Source organism: Xenopus laevis, chromosome 5L (assembly GCF_017654675.1).
Source record: "Xenopus laevis strain J_2021 chromosome 5L, Xenopus_laevis_v10.1, whole genome shotgun sequence".
Classification (NCBI taxonomy): Eukaryota; Metazoa; Chordata; class Amphibia; order Anura; family Pipidae; genus Xenopus; species Xenopus laevis.
The window spans coordinates 29,609,694-29,635,433 of NC_054379.1; the positions used below are offsets into that span (position 1 = coordinate 29,609,694).

At 38.0% G+C, this 25,740-nt stretch overlaps 1 protein-coding gene across 1 annotated transcript; it reads right to left on the reverse strand.

The window, feature by feature from the left end:
* Positions 1 to 1,095: 1,095 nt before the first annotated feature.
* On the reverse strand, positions 1,096 to 11,174 carry etaa1.L (ETAA1, ATR kinase activator L homeolog). Its single transcript, NM_001093039.1, is given in 6 exon segments — positions 1,096 to 1,507; positions 3,017 to 4,950; positions 5,960 to 6,060; positions 7,077 to 7,156; positions 8,598 to 8,738; positions 11,032 to 11,174. Coding segments are annotated over 6 exon segments (2,460 nt in total). The 5' UTR covers positions 11,111 to 11,174; the 3' UTR covers positions 1,096 to 1,382.
* Between the last annotated feature and the right edge of the window lie 14,566 nt (positions 11,175 to 25,740).

The following is a 25,740-nucleotide window of genomic DNA, read 5'->3' on the forward strand; positions in this document are numbered from 1 at the left end:
AAATTATGTAAACATTAAATAAACCAAATGGGCTGGTTTTGATTACGGAAAGGATGAATTATATTGTAGTTTATGTTCAAGTACAAGTTACTGTTATTATTACAGAGACAAAGGAAATCATTTAAACATTTGGATTACTTGGATAAAAATTGGTCTATAGGAGACTGTTTCCTTAATTTAGAGCTTTCTGGATATCGGGCTTCCGGATAACGGATCCCATAACTGTATATAGCAGAGGCCACAAACTTAAGAAATACAGGTGGACACTCATGGTATGGTGATGACACAGTGACATATATTGTTAGGCCACTAGGTCATGAAATCCTGGGATCACTGTTTCAGGAGCTGCTGCTTGTTACCAAAAAAGCTGGCGTGGTTAAAAATGTTGGTGCAGCATGACCATTGCTTTATTGCAGTGATCCCCAACCAGTGGCTCATGAGCAACATGTTGCTCACAAACCCAATGGACGTTGCTTCCATTAGCATCAAAGCAGGTGCTTATTTTTGAATTCCTGGCTTGGTGGCAAGTTTTGGTTGCACAAAAATCAGGTGTACTGTCAAACAGAGTCTCCTGTAGGCTGCCAGTTCATATAGGGCCTATCAAATAGCCAATCACAGCCCTATTTGCTACTCCCCAGGAACATGTCTCATGCTTGCGTTGCTCATCAACTTGGTTTAGATTTGAATTTGGCTCAGGGGTAAAAAAGGTTGGGGATCCCTGCTCTACTGCTCCAACCCTTTTGAGCCACTGGCTGGACCTGCTTAAATCTCATGAATCAAAAAGGGTGCTTGAGCAAAGATAACAGTGGGCCACAATAGGTCTGTACACTAACACGGTTTCCCAACCTGCTGAAAAACCATTTAACATCACGAGTAAAGAATCTGCAATGGCTGCCATAGTTTCTTCCCTTCACCGTACTTTGTAGAGCCAAAACAAATCACTGACTGGGTTCAAAGATAGGCAACTGCATTAACTGCGTACTTAGAGCATGTCAAATATAATACACCTATTATAGCAAACAGGACATTTTAGGCCAAATGACACAAAACCGAAGAAACTGTACAGTTTAGAAATAAATGATTTTTACTTTTTTATTTATTTTTAGGGAAAAAGAATCTAGTTTGATTTCTACATTCGTGATAAATACAATTACTGTTATCAGTGGGACCATTCCTGAACATACAGGAGGCCTTTTTACTTATAGAAATATTACAAAAAGAAGTGTTTACCATTGTAAACAATCAAATGTTAGAAACTATAATAAAAATAGTGTTCTCTTTTTGATTCGGCGCATTATTTCTCACGGAGAAGTTACAATAAACAAAGATCCAGTCTGCAATTCTATGTCGTCACCAGCACACACTGCAGTGATCTTTCATGGCTATGGGTGTGCCGTTTCGCCGGATAATACGTGCAGTCTCTTTTGCCTTCTGGCCAACGCCTCTTGTTTTTTTCTCTCGATTTCTTCCATAGAACACTTTTTATTTCTTTCTTCTGAAACAAATACTGAAGAACAAAAAGGTCTGAAGTTAAAAAAATATATATTTTTACAGCAACGGCATTAAACTTATTTGCTGACTGGAAAGAGAATCATATGAATAATCATGCGGTGCATAATGGAGCTATTCTTGATGCTTTTTGCCTTTGCTGATCTGGTTACACCAAGTGACACATTCACAAGGGATGATGTATGCAAGTGGGATGGGACTATTTATGCGAATAATATGGACAATCAGACAAAATGAGTGATTGGTTGGCTCGTGTTTTGGGAAAGAAAAAAAAAGCATATTCATAGCTGAATGCTAGCTCCTTGTTTGGGAAGCCAATAACTTGGTCAGGAGAGACTTTTTCCAATTCAGCTAAGCAGGCTATGAAATATAACCAAAGGTAAATAGCCAGCTCTAGCTGGCTAAACATAAAGAACTGCATAATACGTTGTAAAATCAAATAAATGATAAATAGCTGTTTGCTCTGCAAATCTTAAGAATTTTAATGGAATATATTTAAAGGAGAAGGAAAGGTTAAAACTAAGTAAGCTTTATCAGAAAGATCTACATAAATACACCCTCAAATTATTGCTGCTCTGAGTCCTCTGTCAAAAGAAACATCACATTTCTTTCGTTCTATTGTGTACACAAGGGCTTCTGTATCAGACCTCCTGTTTTCAGCTTAAACCTCCAGAGCTAGGGCTTGAGCATGCTCAGTTTGCTCCCCTCTCCCTCCCTGCTGTAATCTGAGCCCAGAGCTATGAGTGAGCAGGGAAGAGACTCAAGCAGGAAGTGATGACACACCAAGCTAATATGGCAGCTCCTATCTTATACAAACATCTACCGTGTCTAGAGCTGTTTACTCAGTTATCTTGCAGTGTTGTGGCTTATCTATTGGCAATAAACTACCTTGGTAGCTCTCCTTCTCCTCTGCCACAGTGGAACTTACAATCTAAGCTCCCTGTCACACACAGTAGGGTGCAGACACAGCATGAAGATACAAAAGCCTTGCAGATAGCTCCCTGGCTGGGAGTAAGCTTAGGGCACCAGAACAGCAACGCGGAAGTGGTACCCGCTGTGCTGCCCCATTGTTAACACATTGATTTAAAGGAGAAGGAAAGCTGCTGTGTAGCCATGGGGGCAGCCATTCAAGCTGAGAAAAAGGACACACAGCAGATAACAGATAAGCTCTCTAGTAGATAATGCAATGCTTCAGGATTTATCTGTTATCTACCGTGTATCCTGTGCTTGAATGGCAGCCCCCATGGCTACACAGCAGCTTGTTAATATAAACTATAGTAGTGTTTCTAAAGCAAAAACACCAGTGCAGGGCAACACAACATTAAATTGTCATTCCTTTGAAGCACTTTCATTCTTTGGTATTACTGTTCCTTTAATTCACTTATTGTTAGACACTGATTAAAGTTAATGTCAACACAAAATATTATGTTTGCCTCACAAAAGAAAACATAATTCTAAGAAACATTATACATTCACTACAATTTACCTTAAAAACAGAGATACAGACCTTTTGTAGACTGCAAAACAGAGTCTGAGAGCTGTCTCTTTAAACTAAAGGGCTGATTGAGTAGTTCATTCTTTGGGACCAACCGATTTTTGTGATTCTTGTTCCCAGCCACTTCTTGGGAGTCCATATATTTAAAATCACTTGTCCCTCCAGTACACGTATGTGAAGGGACTATTGGAGATGATTTTGTTCGAGTAAAGGTGAACTTTGAAGGTGCCATTGAACTCTTCGCAGAAGTGGTAGCAGCCTGTGGATTCCCCATACTTTGTGATTGCGTGCCAATAAACAGTGTTTTAGTGCATTCACTTGCAGAAGGAACAGAATTAAACCTGCCAAACTTTACAGGGGCTGGGTTAGTTTTGCTCAAGCCTCCATTTTCATTAAAGGTGAAGGCATTTCCACAAACGCGGAGTCCTGTGCCTGCAGAAGGAGCTGTTATTTTCTGTAAGGAGCTGTTTGTTGAGCTATTATATCGTGTTGCATTTCCACTAAATTTATTTGTTGCAGAAGAGGATTGGGAAATCTGGCTTCCATTTTTGTTTTGCCCAAAGTGCTGGCTTGCCTGTACTTGTTTGGTTATTCCTGTAATGGTTTTTGCACCGCTTAAGCTGGTTAACTGTGTATTTTCCATTTTATTAACGCCTTCATTTGATATCTGAGCCTGAGTCAACCTCTCCACATCATCACACACTTGATATAGCAAGTCATCATCATCTTCATTTGTTTCCCAAAGGCTATCAGATTTACAAAACATATCCAGAACGTCATCAGAAAATTTGGGGTCGTCCCATTCATCAAGTTGGACTGAGGCCTTTTCTGGAATAGGCGCATGATTCTGTTTCTGTGGAACGTGACAGTGGGAAGGCTTCGCTGGCACATTAAGTAAACCTAACATTTCTGCATTTGTGCTGTGGTTTTTAGACAATCCACGGGTGAAGGCATCTTTTTCAGGAACAAGTGAGCTGTTACTCTGCATTCTCCTATTCTGCACAGAATTATTATTTTGGGAGTTTAAAGGTAACTGGGAAACATTACATATTGAAGGCACCGAGATATTATTGTCCCTTTTGCCAACAGAATGTGAATCAACTGGTACATTTGATGTTCGTGACACAAACTTAAAATGATTCGCTTTGTTAGGTACCACACTTTTATCATTGTATTTATTATTTTCAAATGATTTCGATCCAACAGAATATAAGCCACTTTGCTCTGATTTGCTATTGGTCCGTTCAGTCTTAGGGGTAGCTATCAAATTTGGATTCTGAGTAATTTCCATAACAAAAGAATCATCTTCAAAAAGGTCATTGCCCCAGTCATCTTCAAAGTCATCTTGGCTATTAGATATTGCAGCAGCTGGGTCAGACACACCATGAGACTCAGTCTGTCTAGATTTCTCTTTAGGCAAAATAGATCCATCCCTTTTAGAGGTATGTAGCACATTTGAATTTGATTCACTATGTGATGTATTTCGCTTTGAAACTGTAGGCGTTTCAAATTTGTTGCCATCACTTTTTTCACTCAATGAAACTTCACCAGTGTTGCCTTTTACACTTACATGAAGCCCATGTGTGCTACCTATGGAGATATCTGATAACGTCTGGCTTAATCGTCCACTGACTTTTTGTGTAGAACAGTCAAAAAGTGCATTGAGGGCTGCTTCTGCATCTTGATCCACAGCCTTCTGGCCATGTGATGACGTGCTTATTCCTGAACTCTGACTGACAGATTTTAGTGCAAGCTCTACATCTTCTTCAGGGATATCTTCTAGAAATGTATCGGTTTCATAGATTTGAGCAGTGCCTAAAGGTACAGTTTTCTCATCTGCAGACAGATCGCGTTGTTCTTGAGGCTGTATTGCTTCTATCAAGTTCCTGTCAAATTGTCTGGCCAGCTTCATGAGTTCTTCTTCTGTATGCAAGCTTCTTGGCCTTCTAAAAGAAACAACCATAATACAAAACCTTAAAAGGGAACTCCACACAAACATAAGCTTTTTGAAAAGTAAACATCATTTCAAACAACTTTGCAATATACATCAATTAAAAAATATGCAGACTTTTCATGATTTTAAATGGTTTGGAAAAGTTCCCTAAGCCTAGTCCCCTGCTGACCTGTCTGACTACTTTGCTGAGCTGACTGACTACGGTTACTTTGTATCAACAGCCATCTGTCCTTAGCCTGCATCCTCCAAACCCCACAATTCCCTGCACATGTGATTTCAATAAGGAAAGGAACATCACAGTGCAATGCATCGTGGGTTATATAGTTCCTGCATGCTGTCTGTAAGCTGTGGAGAAGTGGTTACAAAATGTAACATCAGTGTTTAGTCCCTCCTTCCCTGCCAGGATTTCAAATGACGCAGAAAAAGAAGAACTGTTAAACAGACGAATTTCAGGATAGAAAATGGCATTTATTCATACTTTTTGAAGAAACAGGTAACTGTGATGGGTATATTAGGGGTTTCTGTGTTATGTGGGCCTCTTTATCAAATTTTGGTTTGGATGCTGGAGTTCCCCTTTAATGAGCAATAAGTATGAAGAGAAATGTTATCATTTGGACACCAAATTAAAGCATTAAATCTTTAAACGGGAACCATCGTGAAAATAAAAAATGAATACAAGCTTCATTATACTGAAATAAGAAACTTTCTAAACATAAAGAATTAAAAATGATGTACTGTTTTTGAAATAATCAAGTTAATCTTCACTATCCCCCTCTCAGCATCAGTCTCTCTTCATGCAGGAGTCGGATTCTGACTGACAGCTGCTGAGCGGGAAACAGTGAAGAGCGAAACCATTTCAGGCAGACATATGCCCATGAATTGTCCGTAGCCCCAATTTCTTGCCTTATGGAAATGTGGCATAGAATGAGAAAATGTTCTCAAGTAGCTTCCTTAGGGAGATTCCAACATTTTCTTTCACAATCCATTGAAATAATACTTACAAACTAGCTTTTGACCTTGATCTTGCAACTACAGGTGTTGATGGGATAGCATCGTCCCCAATCCACATTTGAAGATAAGCAGCATCTGCCGGCTTTTCATTCTGCAGCCCAAATGGAGGAAAAATAGTATTATATTAATACATTAATAGTAGAGAAGGAATATATTTAACACATTGAAAATGTAAATGTAATTAATGCAAAGTTCAATTATTAGGCTCATAAATTGTAGGCCACATTCTTTGCAAAAACACACACATTAAACAGCAGATAAAATACCAAAACAAAACAAGCATTAGTCAGGGAAGGGTTCTGAGGGACTACAGTCTATCACAGTACTAAGCTGCTCTCTAAATACACAAAGCAACATGGGCAACTGTGTATCTATAAAACAGAGGCACAAGTCATCCTAATCTGCACATTTTTAGGAAGATCTCTTCTTATGTAGGAACTTCACTGCATTAGTGGAGCAATCAATGTAATGATGCAATACAATAAAGGAGTATTGTACTAGTACTAGTGTCTTGTTCCCATCGTATCACATGGAGAATCTCACAGGGCCTGGATGCTCTACATGTGCATAAGAGATTGTTTTCTACTAAAAAATGCATAGTTGTAGACTTTTCCCACTTCAGAAAACAGCATGATTTCTGCAAACTCTAATCCTATGTCTCACTATGACTTTAAGAACTTGAGTGGTTTTGGATGCAACATGGAGGGGATTGTGTGCAATTTACTGGGCTGGTGTAGTGCTTAAAGGAACTGTTCAGTGTAACAATAAAAACTGGGTAAATAGATAGGATGTGCAAAATAATCAATGTTTCTAATATAGTTAGTTAGCCAAAAACGTAATGTATAAAGGCTGGAGGGACTGGATGTCTGACAGAACAGAACACTACTTCCAGCTTTTCAGTTCTCTAACTCAGAGTTAAGGTGGTCATAGACGCAAAGATCTGCTCATTTGGCGACATCGCCAAACGAGCGGATCTTTCCCGATATGCCATTAATGAGCACTCTCCACACACGAAGATCAAGAACAATTTGTATACAAAATCAATCGTAGGTTTTTATCTATACCCTTGACGAAGCCTATTAAAATACTTCACATAAAGCACATTACCTTTGGAGCAATCCTGTTAACAATATCGGAAATTTCAACAGTACATTTGTTTGCATTTGGTCTTTTTCTTCTTCCATTTTCTAGAACATGAAAAATTCACAGTAAATACACACGTATTTTAGCATTATTTGTGCTTTCAAAATATAGACGCAATTTTTGTTAGGTTGTAAGGGATCATTTATGAACCAAGGCAAGTACAAAATTGTGTGCTCTTAAACTCCATCAGTACTCGTGTCACCTTTAAGTAAACCTTTTAGTATGTTATAGAATGGTTAACTCTAATTAACTTTTCAATTGGCCTTCATTTTTTCTTTTTTATAGTTTTTGAATTATTTGCCTTCTTCTGACTCTTTCCAACTTTCAAATGAGTAATAAAAAGTAGCAATAACAATACATTTGCAGCCTTACAGAGCATTTGTTTTTTAGATGGGGTCAATGACCCCATCTAAAAAACAAATGCTCTGTAAGGATGCACATGTATTGTTATTGCTACTTTTTATTACTCATCTTTCTATTCGGGTCTCTGTTATTCATATTCCAGTCTTTAAATCAAAACATTGTGTGGTTGCTAGGGTAATTTGGACCCTACCAACCAGATTGCTGAAACTGCAAACCGGAGAGCTTTTGAATTAAAATCAAAAATTATAAAAAACACACATAAATAATAAAAAACGCAAACCAATTGCAAATTGTCTCAGACTATCACTCTATACATCATACTAAAAGTTAACTCAAAGATGGACAACCTATTTAATAGACACTGATCTATACATGTGCCTAATACCTAAACACCTGTTAATTGAGTTTTTCATAATAAAGTGCAAGGTGTAATGTACAGGGCACATATATGCAAGGGAACCCTAAAATGAACAGCTGCCTTGAGTAACTGTTACTTGCAATGTGTCTATGCACATAACTTGCATCCAGGTTTTATATAGCTATAAAGGGGGTCCCTGAACCAGACAGCCCTCTCCTATTCCTCTTTGAACTGCTGCCTAGTTGCTAGATTAAATTTGATCCTATAAACAAGATAGCTACTGAAGTTACAAATTGGAGAGATGCCGAACAAAAAGCAAAATAATTCAAAATCCACAAAACAAGAAATGAAGACCAACTGCAAAAGTCTCAAGGTCTAGTAATCAGGCAACACTGAATTCCCAATAAGTACGCATCGGATACATTTAAGCTTCAATGAGAGCTTATGTTGAGGACATCATGTTTCTGAAAAACTGTGCGTACTTCATGTCTGCCGCTTTCATTCCATTAAAGGAGACATATAGGATAAATGACAAAACCCCTCATTTTGTAGGCAATTATAAGTAATATATGGTGTTGGTTTTACATGGTGATAAAAATTAATATTATATTTAAAAATAGCCCTTTTTTTTTTTTTTTTTTTTGAGATCCCTCGATGTTCACTGGTCCCCGTTTCAAATGAGAGGTGTGCATGTCCAGAAGCACAACAGGAGGGGGGGGGGCAGCCAATCACAAAAATAACACACACAAAAAAGCAAGCATTACCGATTTTAAATGCTGTTGGAGAATATGGATCCCAAATGATTTCATGTTGTTGGTCAACATCATTGGAAGGAGAACTGAAGGCTGGAGAGGAGTGTTTGCTTCTAGACAACCTTTTTGGAGTCTTCTTGTATGAAGAGGATTCTATCAGAACAATTGAAGAGAAGCACAATATATAATTGAGCGATACACTCTACATTCTAGAAACACAATAGTAGGTGTATGCCTGAAGCTCACAAAACCCTGTCCTGACTGCCCGCCAGCCTCGGCCTGACCTTACTGCCTCACCATAAATAATAGAATAAGCACACCTCCAAATAGACTCGCCTTCCATATGATTTCACTGGTGCTCTCTGTCTCAACGGTGTCTGAAATCACTGTAGAAGTATTTCACCAAAGAAAATTGGAACTTGGGGCAAAACAAGTTAGGAAGGTGAAAGGTTTATACAGCCACATTTATTGCAGAAAAAGTACAGTGCATAACGTTTCTGGGTGAAAACCCTTCCTTGGGTACAAAATTAACAAATAATTGATCATAAGGCACCCTTATACCCACTACTCCACAATCACTCTGGTTAGGATAAGACTGAACATAAAAGTGATATACACTAGTTTCTAGACATTTTATAGAGCAAGGTCATAAGGTGGCACAGCTACTCTAAAGAGCCTTGGAAAAGGAGAGCCAAAAAGGGAGGGGAAACAAATAAAAAAAACACTCTTAAGAGATAATGTAACTGCATTTGGAAATTATGGGTATTGGAACCAAAAGGTAATATAATCTAGCTTGTCTTCTATGTGACTAACCTTGTTTTTACTTTCTTGGTACACATAAAACAAGGACTTGTGCAACCGACTAGATAGTCAGCAATATTCAAGAGAGTTTGTATGACCATTGGCTGATGCAGAACTAAGTATGGGTAAGAAATGTAATAAAAGGTAACTGTTGTGGGGTTTTATTTTGAGTGACAATCTAATTCAGGTTTTTGGAATTTCTATCTGTTAACCTTTGAAATGAATGGAAATCACTTTCAACACACAAGACATCGGGACTAATCTTTCTGCACTTGGATTTTTTTATTAATGTGGACTTATGTGTGGACTTTTGCACGATCGTGGAGTGCTCTACCCGTTCAAAATCCACTTGTTGAAAGTGCTGGGGGCTCAACCTGAAGACCCTTCCCTTGTACGTAGGGATGCACCAAATCCAGGATTCGGCAGAATCCTTCTGCCAGGCCTAACCGAATTTGCATATACAAATTAGGGGCAGGGAGGTAAATCACCTGACTTTTTGTCCCAAAACAAGGATGTTTTCCCCTTCCCACATATGCAAATTAGGATTCAGTTCGGTATTCGGCCGACTCTTTCACCAAGGATTCGGGGGTTTGGCAGAATCCAAAAAAGTGGATTCGGGGCATCCCTACTTGCACGGGGTCAAAGGTACATGTAGAAAATAATCCAGAAGCGCACCAGTATATTGCTCAATGAAGAAGGTGCTTTATTTAGCCCCATGTGTATCCGCAAAAAGGGTGCAACGTTTTGGACCCCTCTGGGTCCTTTGTCAATCCTTGACATAAGCACCTGCTTTGAGTTGCAAGTGAGCCACTGGTTGGGGACCACTGACTTGCCAGCGCTTTAGGATGGAACTACTTTCTGGCAGGCTGTTATTTCTCCTACTCAATGTAACTGGATCAGTTTCAGTGGGACTTGGCTTTTACTATTGAGTGTTGTTCTTAGATCTACCAGGCAGCTGTTATCTTGTGTTAGGGAGCTGCTATCTGGTTACCTTCCCATTGTTCTTTTGTTTGGCTGCTGGGGGGAGGTATGGGAGGGGGTGATATCACTCCAACTTGCAGTACAGCAGTAAAGAGTGATTGAAGTTTATCAGAGCACAAGTCACATGACTGGGGGCAGCTGGGAAATTGACAATATGTCTAGCCCCATGTCAGATTTCAAAATTAAATATAAAAAAAATCTGTTTGCTCTTTTGAGCATTGGATTTCATGGAGCAGTACTAACTGATGTTTTTGGAAAAAAAAAATGTTTTCCCATGACAGTATCAATCAGGATCAATTTTCAAGATCAATCATGTGCACCGTTTTTTCACCCCGAAGCTTAGTGCAGTGTACTTACTCTGCAATACATGTGGATATAAGCCCTGCACCTTCCTAATGTGGCTGTGCTTACTGACTGCCATGGCTCAGGCTGGGTTATACAGTGGGCCCCATTGTTGTCTGCATCAGACATTACTCCCTGACTTGTTGTGAGTCTTAATATCATGCAAATGAAGCAACTGATTGAGGATAAACAGGGGACAATACACAGCAATGGGCAACACAGGCAGCAATGGTGGCCAGCGGTGACGCCAAACTCCAGTGATGTTAATTGCAGCCCATTTACAATAAAGACGTAGTGACTATGTCAGCAGAGAAATGCATACCGCCCGACAGTCCGGCTTCTCGCGGGACACTGCCGACTTTCTTAACACATCCCGCAGCCCCGGCCCGCTGCTTAAACATCCCGTAATCACGTAAACGTCCAGCTCCTTAGCTCTCGCCGGACAGCCAATACCGACATCACAAGTCTCATCTCGCGAGACTATGGCGTCACGCAGGCACGTTTATAAACGCGGTGACGCGGCACGTAGCAGCTTTATGGAGAGTGAAGCGCGACGTCTGCCGAGTCTTGTCCTAAAGATAAGCTGCTTTTGTTCGTAGCAGGCGGTGGGGAACTCAGCCCCGTGTCAGGATTTGGCTACAACTATCTAATAGTGATTTATTGTTTTCTCCATTCCTTCGAACATTTTGGAAATAAAAAGAGGGACAAAAAAAACTTGCCACGCACAGTGCAGCAAATCGATTTCGACCGCGCCCATTTTTGTGACCACGCCCCCTAATTACCATGTTCATTTTACACAATGTGGCAGGTTATGAAAGTTTGAACATGTTTCTGTGTTTTTTTTTTTTTTTTACCGTTTGAAAGTGAATTGCCCTTTAAAGGAGTTGTTCACCTTTGAGTTAAAGTTTAGTATGATGTAGAGAGGGATATTCTGAGATCATTTGCAATTTGTCTTCATTTTTTACTACTTGCAATTTCTGAGTGATTCAGCTTTTTATTCAGCAGCTCCCCCCTTTGCAGTTTCTGCAATCTGGTTGCTAGGGTCCAAATTCCCCTAGCAACCATGCATGGATTTGAACAAGAGACAGGAATATTAGAGGCCTGAATAGAAAGATGAGTAATAAAAAGTAACAATACGAGGTACCTTTATTAAGCTTGAGTGAAGGATTAGAAGTAAAAAAACATAGAATTTCGAAGGTTTTTTTTGGGTACTTCGACCATCGAATAGGCTACTACGACCTTTGACTTTTGACGATTCAAACTAAAAACCATTCGATAGTCGAAGTACTGTCTCTTTGAAAAAAAATTTGACTGCCTACTTCGCCACTTTAAACCTACCGAGCTTCAATGTTAGCCTACGGGGACCGTCCCCATAAGGTTTCAAAGCTTTTTTTGATTGAAGGGAAATCCTTCGATCGTTCAATTCGAAGGATTTAATCGTTCGATCGAAGTATTTGCGGTAAATCCTTCGACTTCGATATTCGAAGTATTTCACTTCGAGGGTCGAATATCGAGGGTTAATTAAGTAAATGTGCCCCTACATGTGCAGCCTTACAGAGTATATCTTTGTAGACGGGGTCAGTGACCCCCATTTGAAAGCTGGAAAGGGTCAGAAGAAAAAGGCAAATAATTAAAAAAAACTATAACATATAAATAATGAAGACCAGTGGCTTAGAATTGGCCATTCTATTAAATACTAAAAGTTAACTTCTCCCAAGAGACCTGATATGTTATATTGTTAAAATTACTTATTTGCTTATCTCAAAATTGTTACAAAAGTATCTGCAGCCGTGGCTGTTCTGGGCTCTCTGCAAAAGCCAATTAAGTTTGAAACATTGTTTCTTTTTCTGCCTGTTCAGTGCAGAGAAAATCGGGACTTTCCAGTACAAATGAGGGACTGCGGGTTGAGCTATCAAAAGAGGGACTGTCCCTCTAAAAACAGGACAGTTGGGAGGAATGCACTAGCTGCCACTGGGGTCTCAGCTTCATGTAAATCATTTTTTTTTCTGCTCATAGTTTTTACCACATTATTTTCCTTAGGGTTATCATTACAAGCAATAGCGCCACCCCCAGGGGTTGTTCATTTTTAGTATGATGTAGGCGATATTCTGTGACAATTTTAGGGATGCACCGAATACACTATTTTAGATCCCCCATTTGAAATCTGGAAAGAGTCAGAAGAAAAAGACACATAATTAAACAGAAATATTGAAGATGGATTGAAAAGTTGCTTCGAAGTGGCCATTCTATAACATAATAAAAGTTAACCAAATGTACCCTTCATTTTGCCTCTGTTCAGACCTTCTACTTGTCCCACAAGAAAAATAAATAATATTTTCATGGTCGACAACAGTACCAGCTGCCATCCTATCCTTATCTTACTATTTAACCAGAAACGATGTAATTGTTTTAGTATTTTTCTGTTCCAGTAAAGAAGGACCAGGTTTTTATAATTTTGGTACAAAACCATGGCTAATTTAGGAGAAGATAATTAATGAAACTGACCGACAGTAATCCTTGTTTTTTTTAGGCACTTTTTTTTAGGTGGTATCAAAGTGTTTCTGTATTTTTGGTCATAGAAGGGTCTATTATTTTTTACCATTCAGGGACAGAGCAAGGGCTAACATAAGAGTCAACTAGAAACTGGCCAAAAGTAATCTTTTACTGTTTGCTCCAAAGTGTGCAGTTAACCTGTCAGTAGTGATGAGCGAATCTGTCCCGTTTCGCAGAAAAATTTGTGAAACACATTGAAATCAATGGGCGACAATTTTTCTTGCTCCAAATGCATTGAAGTCAATGGGCATTTTTCTTATGGCGACTTTTTTGTCCAAATGCATTAAAGTCAATGGGCGTTTTTTCTTATGCCGACTTTTTATCTCGGCATCTTTTTGTCTTGGATTGTCGTGGCGAATTTTAGTTTCGTAAAAAAAAAAAATCCATGCCATGGAGGAGTTAGTTATTCCAATCAAAATTCACGTTAGGGACCACTGATGCAACGTCTGATAATCAATTTACTTTGCACACACGGGCCACTCGTCTGGGTAATGATAGAATTCTCTTGTATAAAGTCTGATATTGCCACTGTAAGGGCTCTTACAGACGAGCGTTTTTACCTGCGTTCTGTTTTTCTGCGTTCAGCCGCAGGGGAGCGCAGGGATAGACGCATTACATTTTTTTCCAATGGGGCTGTACTCACACAGGCGCGTGTAGGCGCCGAACGCAGGTTGAGACGCAACATGCTGCATTTTTCCTGCGTTCGGCGCCTACACGCGCCTGTGTGAGTACAGCCCCATTGGAAAAAATGTAATGCGTCTATTCCTGCGGCTGAACGCAGAAAAATGGAACGCAGGGGAGCGCAGGTAAAAACGCTCGTCTGTAAGAGCCCTTAGACAGCAACGCTAACCATTATGAGATGTCCAGACAGCAGCCCTTGTTAGCGTTACGCCTTCTACAGCTGTCAACAGTCTCAGACGACAGGTGGAAAGTCCTGGAAATATAAAGATCCGTGGAAATGCAGTCTATTCTCAGCACCATAGTTGCCAACATTTTAATATATTTTCCAGGTACTCTTTGTACCATAGAAGAAATATATTTTATGATTGCATACTTTTCCACACATTCGATATGTGATGTTCATAGTGCACAAGAGTACAGTAGTATTATGCTTAAGCACCCTCTTTCAATAAGACTAGGTCATGGATCAGTGATGGGCAACATGCCTGATTTCAGAGATTTCACATGTGGTGGTCTCTTTCTCCTTGGAAGGGGCAATGTATTATGTTTATATAAAAGAAAAAATATCATTCAACTGATATTTCAGTCCATATATATTAGGGTTTGCCTCAGCTGGCATTTCCTAGTCTGCAACATAACCATTTTTTTTTTATTTAATTCTGCCATTTAGGTCCCAATAACTGGAGGGCTGCCAAGGGATAATTGGGTGACACATCCAGGGCTACATAATTGTGTCATGCTGTTGTTGGAATCTGAAGGTAACTCAGGACTAGGGTGGGTGGGTGAGTGTATTTAAAAGTATTTAAATAATTAGCTCTACCAATCCATAGCAACCAATTACAGGTAGCTAGACTGCTGCTTTGCAAACACCTGATTGGTTGCCTTGAGTTATTAGAACTAGAACAAATGTTGTATCTTTTGTTCAGTTCAAATCCACATTAGTCTTTAGCCAATGAAATCTTGTATATAACTATACAGTCTGTGTGATGTACCCATTCAAGAATGTATTCAAAATTTGGCTGGACCCTAGAATGTTTGCAAACAGAATGCCATATCGCTTCAAAAAACTGCACAACTGGAGGCAAAAAAACCCAATATTGACACTTTATTTGCCATTTTTGCCTTTCTCTGAATCAACTAGTAGTTAGACAGGTTATATATAGACATAAAAGTTTGTAAAACGTTCATATTAAAGTTTGAACTTTGTTCTGAAATTTCTCGAAATCAAAAATTCTGTATTCGGTAGGCATCATATACAAAGTACTGTGAATGGAGTAAAGTGTATTTTGGGGGGGCTGGGGGAGTTATGAGAGTGACCACTTGAAATTAATGACAAGCTCGGAAGTAAAAAGGCCCAGAGAATCCCTGATTTTCACACAAGACACAATTATTTAAAATACATTTAATTCCATGATACAAAAATTATGCAAAACATTAGCATTGTGTGCAATACTGTAAAATTGTAAAAATCTCTATTGCACCTGCAATATTTTATCTGTCATATAGAGAGGTAAAATAGCCCTGCAGCACTGGCCTGGGGAAAAATGTTGCCACCCTTACAGGGAATTATCCTTTTTTTTGTCCATTAAACCTTATACAGTTAACACCAAAAAGAGTGCAGAAAGAGTTAGCATTAGACGCTCAGGCCTATTTATCAAAGGTCGATTTTTAGTGTTTTAGAGGTTTTTATACCACAAATAAACTCACAAACTCTAAGGGGCAGATTTAGCAAAGGTTGAAGTTAAAATTCAAATTAAAAAAAATTAAAGTTTCAAGCTAATTTTCGTGTACTTCGAGTATAGAATAGTCCAAATTCGATTCGACTTCAACCATTCGCCATCTAAAACCTGCGAATTGCTGTTTTAGCCTATGGGGGACCTTGTAGAACCTATTTGGAGTCAATTGATGGACTTTGAAAAATCAAAGGGTTTTTTTTTGGGGAAAAACTTCCAATCGTACGATTCCAATTCGATCGGAAACTGACCTATTCGGCCAAAAAAAACCTTTGATTTAATTTCTTTTTGAATTCGAATTTCAATGTTTTTCAAAATCTAAATTCGACCCTTGATAAATCTGCCCCTAAAACTTTGTATGTCATGACATTTATTAAAAAATTTGATTAAACAAGTATGAACGGAAATTACGTTGAACGACGAGCTAAAAAATAAAAAAACCTTGAAAATCCTGTAAAAAATTTAGTTTTTTTGGACACTTCCTAGCAACAAAAAAATACGAAAACCTTTAAAAGTCCGAATCGATTGAGAGTGGTTCAAAAAGATCAGCGTAGCTCCTGTTCATTCTATAGGACCTCCAAAACTTTTACCTGGTGAAGTTTTGTATTAGAGGTTTTTGTGGTTTTTACACTTACTAAATCTCACATTTTTAGAGCTTTGAATGGGTAAACTGCGAATTTTTAGAGATTTGTGGAAAAAAACTAAATTTGATTAGTAAATGGCTCCTTTAGAGGTAGATTTTGCCTTGTATTTTATAGATTTTTGTATTTATACAAAAACCAACAAATTTTGACATCCAAACAAGCCTGATGCCCTTTGCATTAAAAAAAAAAGTAGCTACTGCTGAAGTCTTAGGGCCGAACTCCACGGAGCGAGCTGGTCCGATGGGCTGAGAGGAAGCACATGCAACGAGACGGATGTGCCGAATATAAGGTAAGTAATAGAAATGTCCAACCTTGTCACTGCGTGCATCCGACATGAAGACGCAACGTATTCGGCACATCCATCTTGTCTCATGTGCTCCATCTCATTGCATCGTACCAGTTTGCACCGTAAAGTTCAGCCCTTATGCTACTGCTTATACTGGACCTTGTGACTGAAAAATGTAAACCTGCTGGAACGTGCCATTCCTTTTGTATTTTTGAATACCTTATGTACCCTAACAGGGCATGCCATTATTTGGTGGCATCACTGGTGACCTGTAGTAGCTTTGACTTTATGCTTTTAAGCTTTCATTCTTCATCTGCAAGACAAGGAGGACATCAACTTTCAAAATTCAGTAGGATAGAAGTTAATGAACCAGAACAAGCTCAGCTGTCTTTGATGGCTGTAAACCATCTGGTAACCTTATTATAGAACAGTCTCCTTTTCTTCTTTGACTTTTTATTTCCCTTTTCTCTTTCCTTTTTTTTCCCCCCAGCTTGGCCTTTTCACGTCTGGAACTGTTTGCCAGAAAGCAAACCTAAGTGTGTTTTTCAAAACAAAGCATTGGCTTGTGTTATGGATTAGCAGTTTAGCATGCCAGAAGATCTCATTGAAGGTGAATGTGTCTGGCTGTATTATTTTGTTGAAGAAAATTAAATTTCTTCATTGACTAAACTTCGTTTTCTTGCCAAAGTACAGAGGTTTCAGCTGCTCCAACGTCTGATAAAAGAGTTTCTAAATTGCTATTTTCTAGGTTTTGTGTAGATAAACAGCGCTCTGTAACTCTTTTAAGAGATATGACATGCATTGAGATTTTGCTTCTTAATAAAGTACGATGGATGCCAATAAGGACTTTATATGAATTGTTAGTAAAAAAAATTCAAATTATTATGGGGCACATTTACTTAGCTTGAGTGAAGGAATAGAATAAAAAAAACTTTGAATTTCAAATTATTTTTTTGGCTACTTCGACCATCGAATTGGCTACTTCGACCTTCGAATCGAACGATTCAAACTAAAAATCATTCGACTATTCGACCATTTTTATAGTCAAAGTACTGTCTCTTTAAAAAAACCTTTGACCCCCTACTTCGCCACCTAAAACCTACCGAGGTGCTATCCTCCTAACAATTTTCTGATCGAAGGAAAATCGTTCGATCGATGGATTAAAATCCTTAGAATCGTTCGATCGAATGATTTTTCCTTTGATCGTTCCATCGAAGGAATTGTGGTAAATCCTTCGACTTTGATATTCGAAGGATTTTACTTAGACGGGCGAATATCAAGGGTTAATTAACCCTCGATATTCGACCCTAAGTAAATGTGCCCCTATTTGTGTCCTGTGCTTTTAGATGATGATGAAAATGTTATTAGGGAGATGGCGTAAGTCATTGAATAAGCCTGTGTGATGTGATTAAGCAATCCTGGCTTTCATACCAGCTGTGTACAGGTTTGGGCCCTGTTATCCAAAATGCTTGGGACCTTGGGTTTTCCAGATAAAGGATCTTTCCGTAATTTGGATCTTCATACCTTGTCTATTAGAAAATCATGTAAATATCAAATAAACCTAATAGAGTGGTTTTGCTTCCAATACGGATTAATTATATCTTATGTTGGATCAAGTACAAAGTACTGTTTTATTATTACAAAGAAAAAACAAAACTTTTAAAAAAATGTGGATTGTTTGATTATAATGGAGTCTATAGAAGATGACCTTTCTGTAATTTGAAGCTTTCTGGATAATTGGTTTCTGGATAATGGATCTCAAACATGTATTATCTTTTAAAATAGGTTAATCTTGTCCCAACATAGTTAATGAAGTTAGCGCTGGTAGAGAGTATTACATTTTAACTTCTGATTCTTACATTGAAGCCCTCTCAGACTGTAAATCTGTTGGGGGCCCATTTACTTAGTTCGAGTGAAGGAATAGAGGAAAAATAGTTCAAATTTCAAATGTTTTTGTTGGCTACTTCGACCATCGAATGGGCTACTTGGACCTTCGACTACGACCTTCGACTATGACCTTCGACTTTGAATCGAACAATTCGAACTAAAAGTCGTTCGATAGTCTAAGTACTATCTCTTTAAAAAATTCTTCAACCCCCTAGTTTGCCACCTAACACCTACCGAGGCCAATGTTAGCCTATGGAGAAGGTCCCCATAGGCTTCCTAACAATTTTCTGATCGAAGGAATATCATTCGATCGATGGATTAAAATCCTTCGAATCGTTCGTTTCGAAGGATTCGATCAAACGATTATTCGTTCGATCGTAGGAATAGCGCAAAATCCTTCGATATTCGAAGTCGAAGGATTTTACTTCGACGGTCGAATATCGAGGGTTAATTAACCCTCGATATTCGACCCTAGGTAAATGTGCCCCTAAGTGTGCCTACAAAATCCAGTATGTATTATTAGGTTCGTTTTGTAAAGCTTCCTAAGAAAAATGACAAAGCCAGGCCTTTTTTTTGTTTGTATTCTGCTGTCTCTCTCGTTGTGCAAAAATGTTTTTCACTGTAAGTAGCAGCTGTCTTGTATCCTGCAAAGCATTTAAAATAGAGAGTCAAAGGATAGCTCATGAAAAGGATGGACAATTCTTTGGGCTTGATTCATATTTACATGGACAATAACAGAGCCTTCCTGTAAGAACATATGTCGGGCATTCCACCCCACAGCTGGCTGCATGCATGTTTCAAAATCACTTTTATTGTAAAGCACAGGAAACCTTTAGATATGGGATTTATGCTGTTCAGTAACATATGTTTCATGTATTTTTTGTTTCATGTGTCAGTTTTACAAATGTTGGCTCAAGATAATATTCTATTCAGGTTGTCTATTTGAAGTAAAAGCTGCTTGTTCCAATTTTATGGGATAAAAACCTGGACCGGCATTTTGTGATCTATCCATAAAATATGCAGTCTCGCAACAGACAGCTATTATCATGTATTTACTTGTTGAATCTGTAAAATGATCAGCATGATTGGTGGAAATGTAACAAGCTAAGAAAAATTCAAATGTTAGTGGAGCTGTCTAAAAGCTTCTTGTAATGAAAATGCTTATGTGGCAAACCATATACATTTCCTGCTTTGTTTTATCAATTTTAATCAAATTTGCTCTGCCTGGTCTTCTTCTTAGCCGTCATTTTAATATATGCAGACACTGCATGGATACTGCACATCTGAAATAAAGAATCCCCCTCCCACCACACACAAGAATATACTAATGCTATTAAATCTGTCTGGACCATATTTATTCCAAATGAGACAATGTTGCAGTTATATGGAGCAGTAAGGAAGATCTGACCATTGACAATTTGTACTCCTTATTGATCTTGGAATAAAGATGAAGACCATTTAAGACTTTTAACTGCCATATTAACTCAAGATAAATATATTAAATATTCCTGTAGTGATCAGTTTTGTTATGGCCGGTGAATGTAAAATGCACACATTTATCTTACCAGTCCTCTAAAAAAAGAAAATTGTAACGGTAACAGTTTGAAAGAGGGAAGAAATGTGGGAAGAAATCCCTTGTTAAAGGGATACTGTCATGGGAAAAAAAAATTCAAAATGAATCAGTTAATAGTACTGCTCCAGCAGAATTCTGCACTGAAATCCATTTCTCAAAAGAGCAAACAGATTTTTTTTATATTCAGTTTTGAAATCTGACATGAGGCTAGACATATTGTCAATTTCCCAGCTGCCCAAAGTCATGTGACTTGTTCTCTGAAAAACTTCAATCACTCTTTACTGCTGTACTGCAAGTTGGAGTGATATCACCCCCTCCCTTTTCCCCCCAGCAGCCAAACAAAAGAACAATGGGAAGGTAACCAGATTACAGATCCCTAACACAAGATAACAGCTGCCTGGTAGATCTAAGAACAACACTCAATAGTAAAAACCCATGTCCCACTGAGACTCCTTCAGTTGCATTGAGAAGGAAAAACAGCAGCTTGCCAGAAAGCATTTCTCTCCTAAAGTGGAGGCACAAGTCACCAGGGGCAGCTGGGAAATTGACAAAATGTCTAGCCCTATGTCAGATTTCAAAATTGAATATAAAAAAAATCTGTTTGCTCTTTTGAGAAATGGATTTCAGTGCAGAATTCTGCTGGAGCAGCACTATTAACTGATGCCTTTTGAAAAAAACATGTTTTGATGACAGGATCCCTTTAAAGGGATACTGTGGTCAGAATACAGGGTGTACTATTGTTCTAAAAACTGTGCAAAGTTAGTTAATGTTTGGAACAAAACCCTTGTTTACAAATGCAGCTGCAAGGGGTCATGCAAAAATGTATGCAAATGACAGACATATTACAGCTGTTCATTAAAGGTAATTGTGTCTAAACATGCTCCTTGCACTTATGAATAATTGCATTAATTGCTAAAGTGCCTGCCTAGTCTGCTCTGATGAATTGTGCATATGTCTGGGAACCTTGCAGCTAGCACCACCCTTATGTGGTGGTAATTCTTGGGTTCCCACAGAAGGCTGCACCAATAGGTGCAACAGACTTGAGCCAAAACAATCAGATGCAAATGCATTGACCTTTACAGGAACATTCACCTGCAATGGTGATTTTATACATGGGCTCTAAAGACCACATAAAATGTGGGAATTCTGGATGAAACCCTGCATTGTGAGAAAAAAAATATGGTGCTTTGCATGCAAAAATTGTGCTGCATTTGTAAATGAACCTTCAGATGTTTTATGCTATTGCTGTAAATGTTATTGTGCTTGCTTGGGGGAATCTATTTCTTGTTATTTAATTTGCTATTTTTCCTTTCTGGGAAACAACAGGAGCCTGTTAAATATACTCCCAGGATCAAAGTCTGTGTCCCAAAAAGCCAGTGCCAACACCGTTTGTGTGAATGACTGTACTAAAATTTACTACACTGCTGCTTGGCACGCCTGATGTTGGCTTAAGAGGATACTGAAAGATATAAGGAGACTTACAGAGGTACTGAAAAGCAGGGTGTTTTTAAACAAAAATCTTTTTCATGGCGATATCATGGTTATAAATCTCATTCAAATTGACATTCGAGTAAGGGCATTAAAATTCGAATGTGTCATTTTGACACTTAGGGGCACATTTACTAATAGTCGATTATCGAGGGTTAATTAACCCTCGATATTCGACTATCGAAGTTAAATCCTTCAACATCAAAGTCGAAGGATTTACCGCTATTTGTTTGATCGAACGATTAAATCCTTTGAATCGAAGGATTTTAATCCATCGATCGAACAAAATTCCTTAGATCAAAAAAACCTTGGAAAGCCTATGGGGACCTTCCCCATAGGCTAACATTGATGCTCGGTAGGTTTTAGGTGCCGAAGTAGGGGGTTGGGGAGTTTTTTTAAAGAGACAGTACTTTGACTATCGAATGGTCGAATAGTCAAACGATTTGTAGTTCGTTCGATTCAAAGTCGTAGTCGAAGGTCGAAGTAGCCAATTCGATGGTCGAAGTAGCCAATTCGATGGTCGAAGTAGCCAAAAAAAACTTCGAAATTCGAAGTTTTTTTCATTTGAATCCTTCACTCGAGCTAATTAAATTTGCCCCCAGAAATTCAAATTTACTATTCGACCCTTGATAAATCTGCCCCTTAACGTTTACATGGTTTTCTGGGAGATCCAAATTATGGAAAAACCCATTATCCGGAAAACACCCGCCCCCACCCCTTCTGGATAACAGGTACCATACCTGTACTGTAAGCGAATGTTTAATCTAAGCAACATTTCAATCTGTCTTCACTAATTATGCTGTGTATATGTTAATTTAGTTGCATTCTTATTCTGCTTACTTCCAGCCTGCAACTGATAATGTTCTGTGGTTGTTAGTCACTTTCCCCTGCAACCAAACTGATATCGACTGTGAATGTTCCATTCTATTTATTATTTTTTACTGCTTATCTTACTTACTTAAAACTGGGTGCAGTTGTCTCACCACAGAATGCTGTTGTCTACATGATAACAATGCAGCATTCAATCACAGAACAAGGATGCCAAACTGCACCCTTTCAGTGTACCAGGCGTGTAATTATCAATGGATGCTTTTAGTTGCAGCTCAGGAACAGCTGGAGTGCTTCAGGTTGGACATCCCCATTTTAGAACATTTCATTCCATTAAAACAAAACAAAAATTAACACAAAATACACTATATATTTACACCTCGTTTCCTTGAAATCTGCAGGTATTTTAGTGATTACTTGTTGAGAGGTGTTCAGCCAAGTGTAAATTACTGTAGCCAAGAACAGACTATGCTGGTATCTCACAGCCTGAATGACTGGCACCTTGTCATTTGTATAACACACCTATACAAAAAAGTGCCAAAACCAACAAATGGCATAGGTGAAAGCAAGAATTTTCAGATCTTCTGCTGATAATGCTAATTTGTTATGAAGCATCTTTACAATTCTTCAAGTGTAGCAAATGTTATGGGGGAAGAATTCATTTGAAGTGTCACAAATGAATGCATCATCCATTTAATTGCTCTTCATCAACACTTTTTCCTTATTCTTTGTATTCTCAGAATGGATTTTTTTTTTTAGAAAAATATGGAGTGGATTATGTTCATATTTTTTTTTTTACTAAATTGTGCTAAGCATTTTTTACTTGAATATGAAAGTGGCTTTGTGGTATATAAACCGCACTCAGAGGGAGCAAAGCATAAGCTTTCCTTCACATAATTACTCCTATATAATTTCCGTTCTGTGTATATTTCTTACAGTTTAAAGCTTGGATACATAACCAAGCTGCCCATGGAATAATCAAAAAGACAAATTTGTTTGCCATTCAAACAACCACATTATTGGGCTTAGATTTTGTAGAAATGCTGTGGTTTTTTTGTGCATTGTTAAAAGACTGAGGCAATGGGGAGAATAATTTATGAGGTGGTCATAAGAGGTGCCAGACTGTGTTTGACATTGATTACTGAGTTTCTTTCTCTCATATTAATAATTATGGTCAGTGAAATTTAAAGTTTAAATATGGGCGACAGCACACATTAATTAATTCATCTGTGCTTGACCCAAACAAAAGGTGATCCATTCATATAGCCGGACCAGGAAATAGCTGAATTCCCACGAAAGCCAGAGCTATCATGTGGATCATTATAAATGACAGATTTGATTTGGTAGTAGTAAATACATGTGGTAACTGTGCATAAAAGAATTTTGGAATTTTTGAGCAAAGGTTGCAATAAATATCTTTTGAAAATAAACACATTTTCTTCTTACTGACATAAAACCCAGCTACAGCTCAGGTAACACTTTGCTGGATCTTGACCAAGGAGAACTTGCTAAGGATGCTGGAAATTGTAGTTAATTCCCTTTCATATTTTCTAAATAGTCCTTAAAGGGACAAACAGAATACAAATGAACTTGCTATTCATATTTCGCTTGTTTTCAGGACCTCATAGAATTGTATCGTGCCTGCCACTTCTAAATGAATTAGGTGATGACATAAAATTTTGAAAGAAATGCAATGGTTGACCTTATAAAGGGGGACCTTTCAGGGAACTCAAATTAATAAAGACCATGAAATATTTCAGACATACATCAAGTTTATAGGTAATAGGCATATCTTTGGTTCATTTAATTCACATATATAAATATATATATATATAAAATATAGTATATATACACACACCCATCATTCCATATGTCCATACCCTTAGTCTGAACAACATCTATTGATAATTAAGTATTTATCAGCAAAAATTATCCTGATTTGTATAAGAAAGGGTTTTATATTGTAAGTCTGAGGGTTTGGCCAAGTTAAAGGGGACCCATCACCCAAAAAAAAACAAAACATTCCAAATCCTATTTTATCACATTAGTCAAGCAAAATGAACTTTAATTACACTATATAAATTATTTGAATCTTGTTTCCTTCAGTCTGGGAATTCATAATTATAACAGGAAGCAGCCATTTTGTCAACAGTTTTATTAAGACAAGTCTTGCATCATCTCAGAATCTTGTTTGTGCACCAGAATGGGGGACCTGATGTCTATCCCCATGCCCTGGCTACACAATTAAATGGTAAAGAGAACGGGGGAATGTGTGGAGAGCAGTGACATCTAGGAAGTGCTGAATGGAAAGTGAAAGTAATTGTCTACCCCGCCTCTATGCCACTGGCATAGAGGAGGGGCAGACAATATTTGATTGACAGCTGAGATTTTTAAATGAGCTTACAACAGCTATGAATGCTTTAATAAAAAATAGAAATTGGATTTCATGTTTAATTTGAAAAGGACTTTTATTATACAGATTTTTGTGTCTGGATGACAGGTCCACTTTAACCAACCTTGTAGCATTTTAGCCAATAAGCAAGATATTTAATGTAAATGAAATTAGAATTTCTAGGTCAAACACTTTTTATTCAAAATAAAAACAAACAGTAACTTATAATTTAAATGTAGGTGACACCCTATAATTAAGGACATTATCATTTGAAGAGGTACTGTAATACAAATGCACATCATGCACTTTAGAATGGTTCAAAATATAAATCAATCACTTTCTCCTTTGCATGACTCAGAACTTACTTGCCACATGCAAAAAAATCAGAATACTGGTTCTGCCCTCCAGACATGTTAATAAAATATAAAGTTGTGAATCAGTGAATCGTACATGTCTTATGGTGTAATGTGCACAAAGACCCTTGTGAAAAAGGGCAACTTGTTTGTAATGTTATGGGATCTCTTATACGGAAATCTGACATCCAGAAAGCTCCAAATTACAGGAAGGCTCTCTCTCATAGTAGATAATTCTAATTTGTAAACAATTGCTTCCTTTTTCTAATAATAAAACAGTAGCTTGTACCTGAACATATTTAAACTACATATATCCATATTGGTGGCAAAACAATACATTATAAGGGTAATTTAATAATGCTATTGACTAGTGCAGTTTGTTTGCAACAATGAACCATATTTTTTACCGCCAGTATTCTGTACTGTTCCGTGAAGTAGGATGTCTTTTGATAGCCTTAAGAGATACTGACACTAGAAATTAAACCTTTTTTTGTTTTGTTTACCCCAAAGCTGCTAAAAATCCAAATCCAAAAATACACCACCTCAAACCTGTTGAGGTCATGTAGAAGTCAATGGCAAGATGTTTCTTGACATTGTGATCTGTGCCGGATAT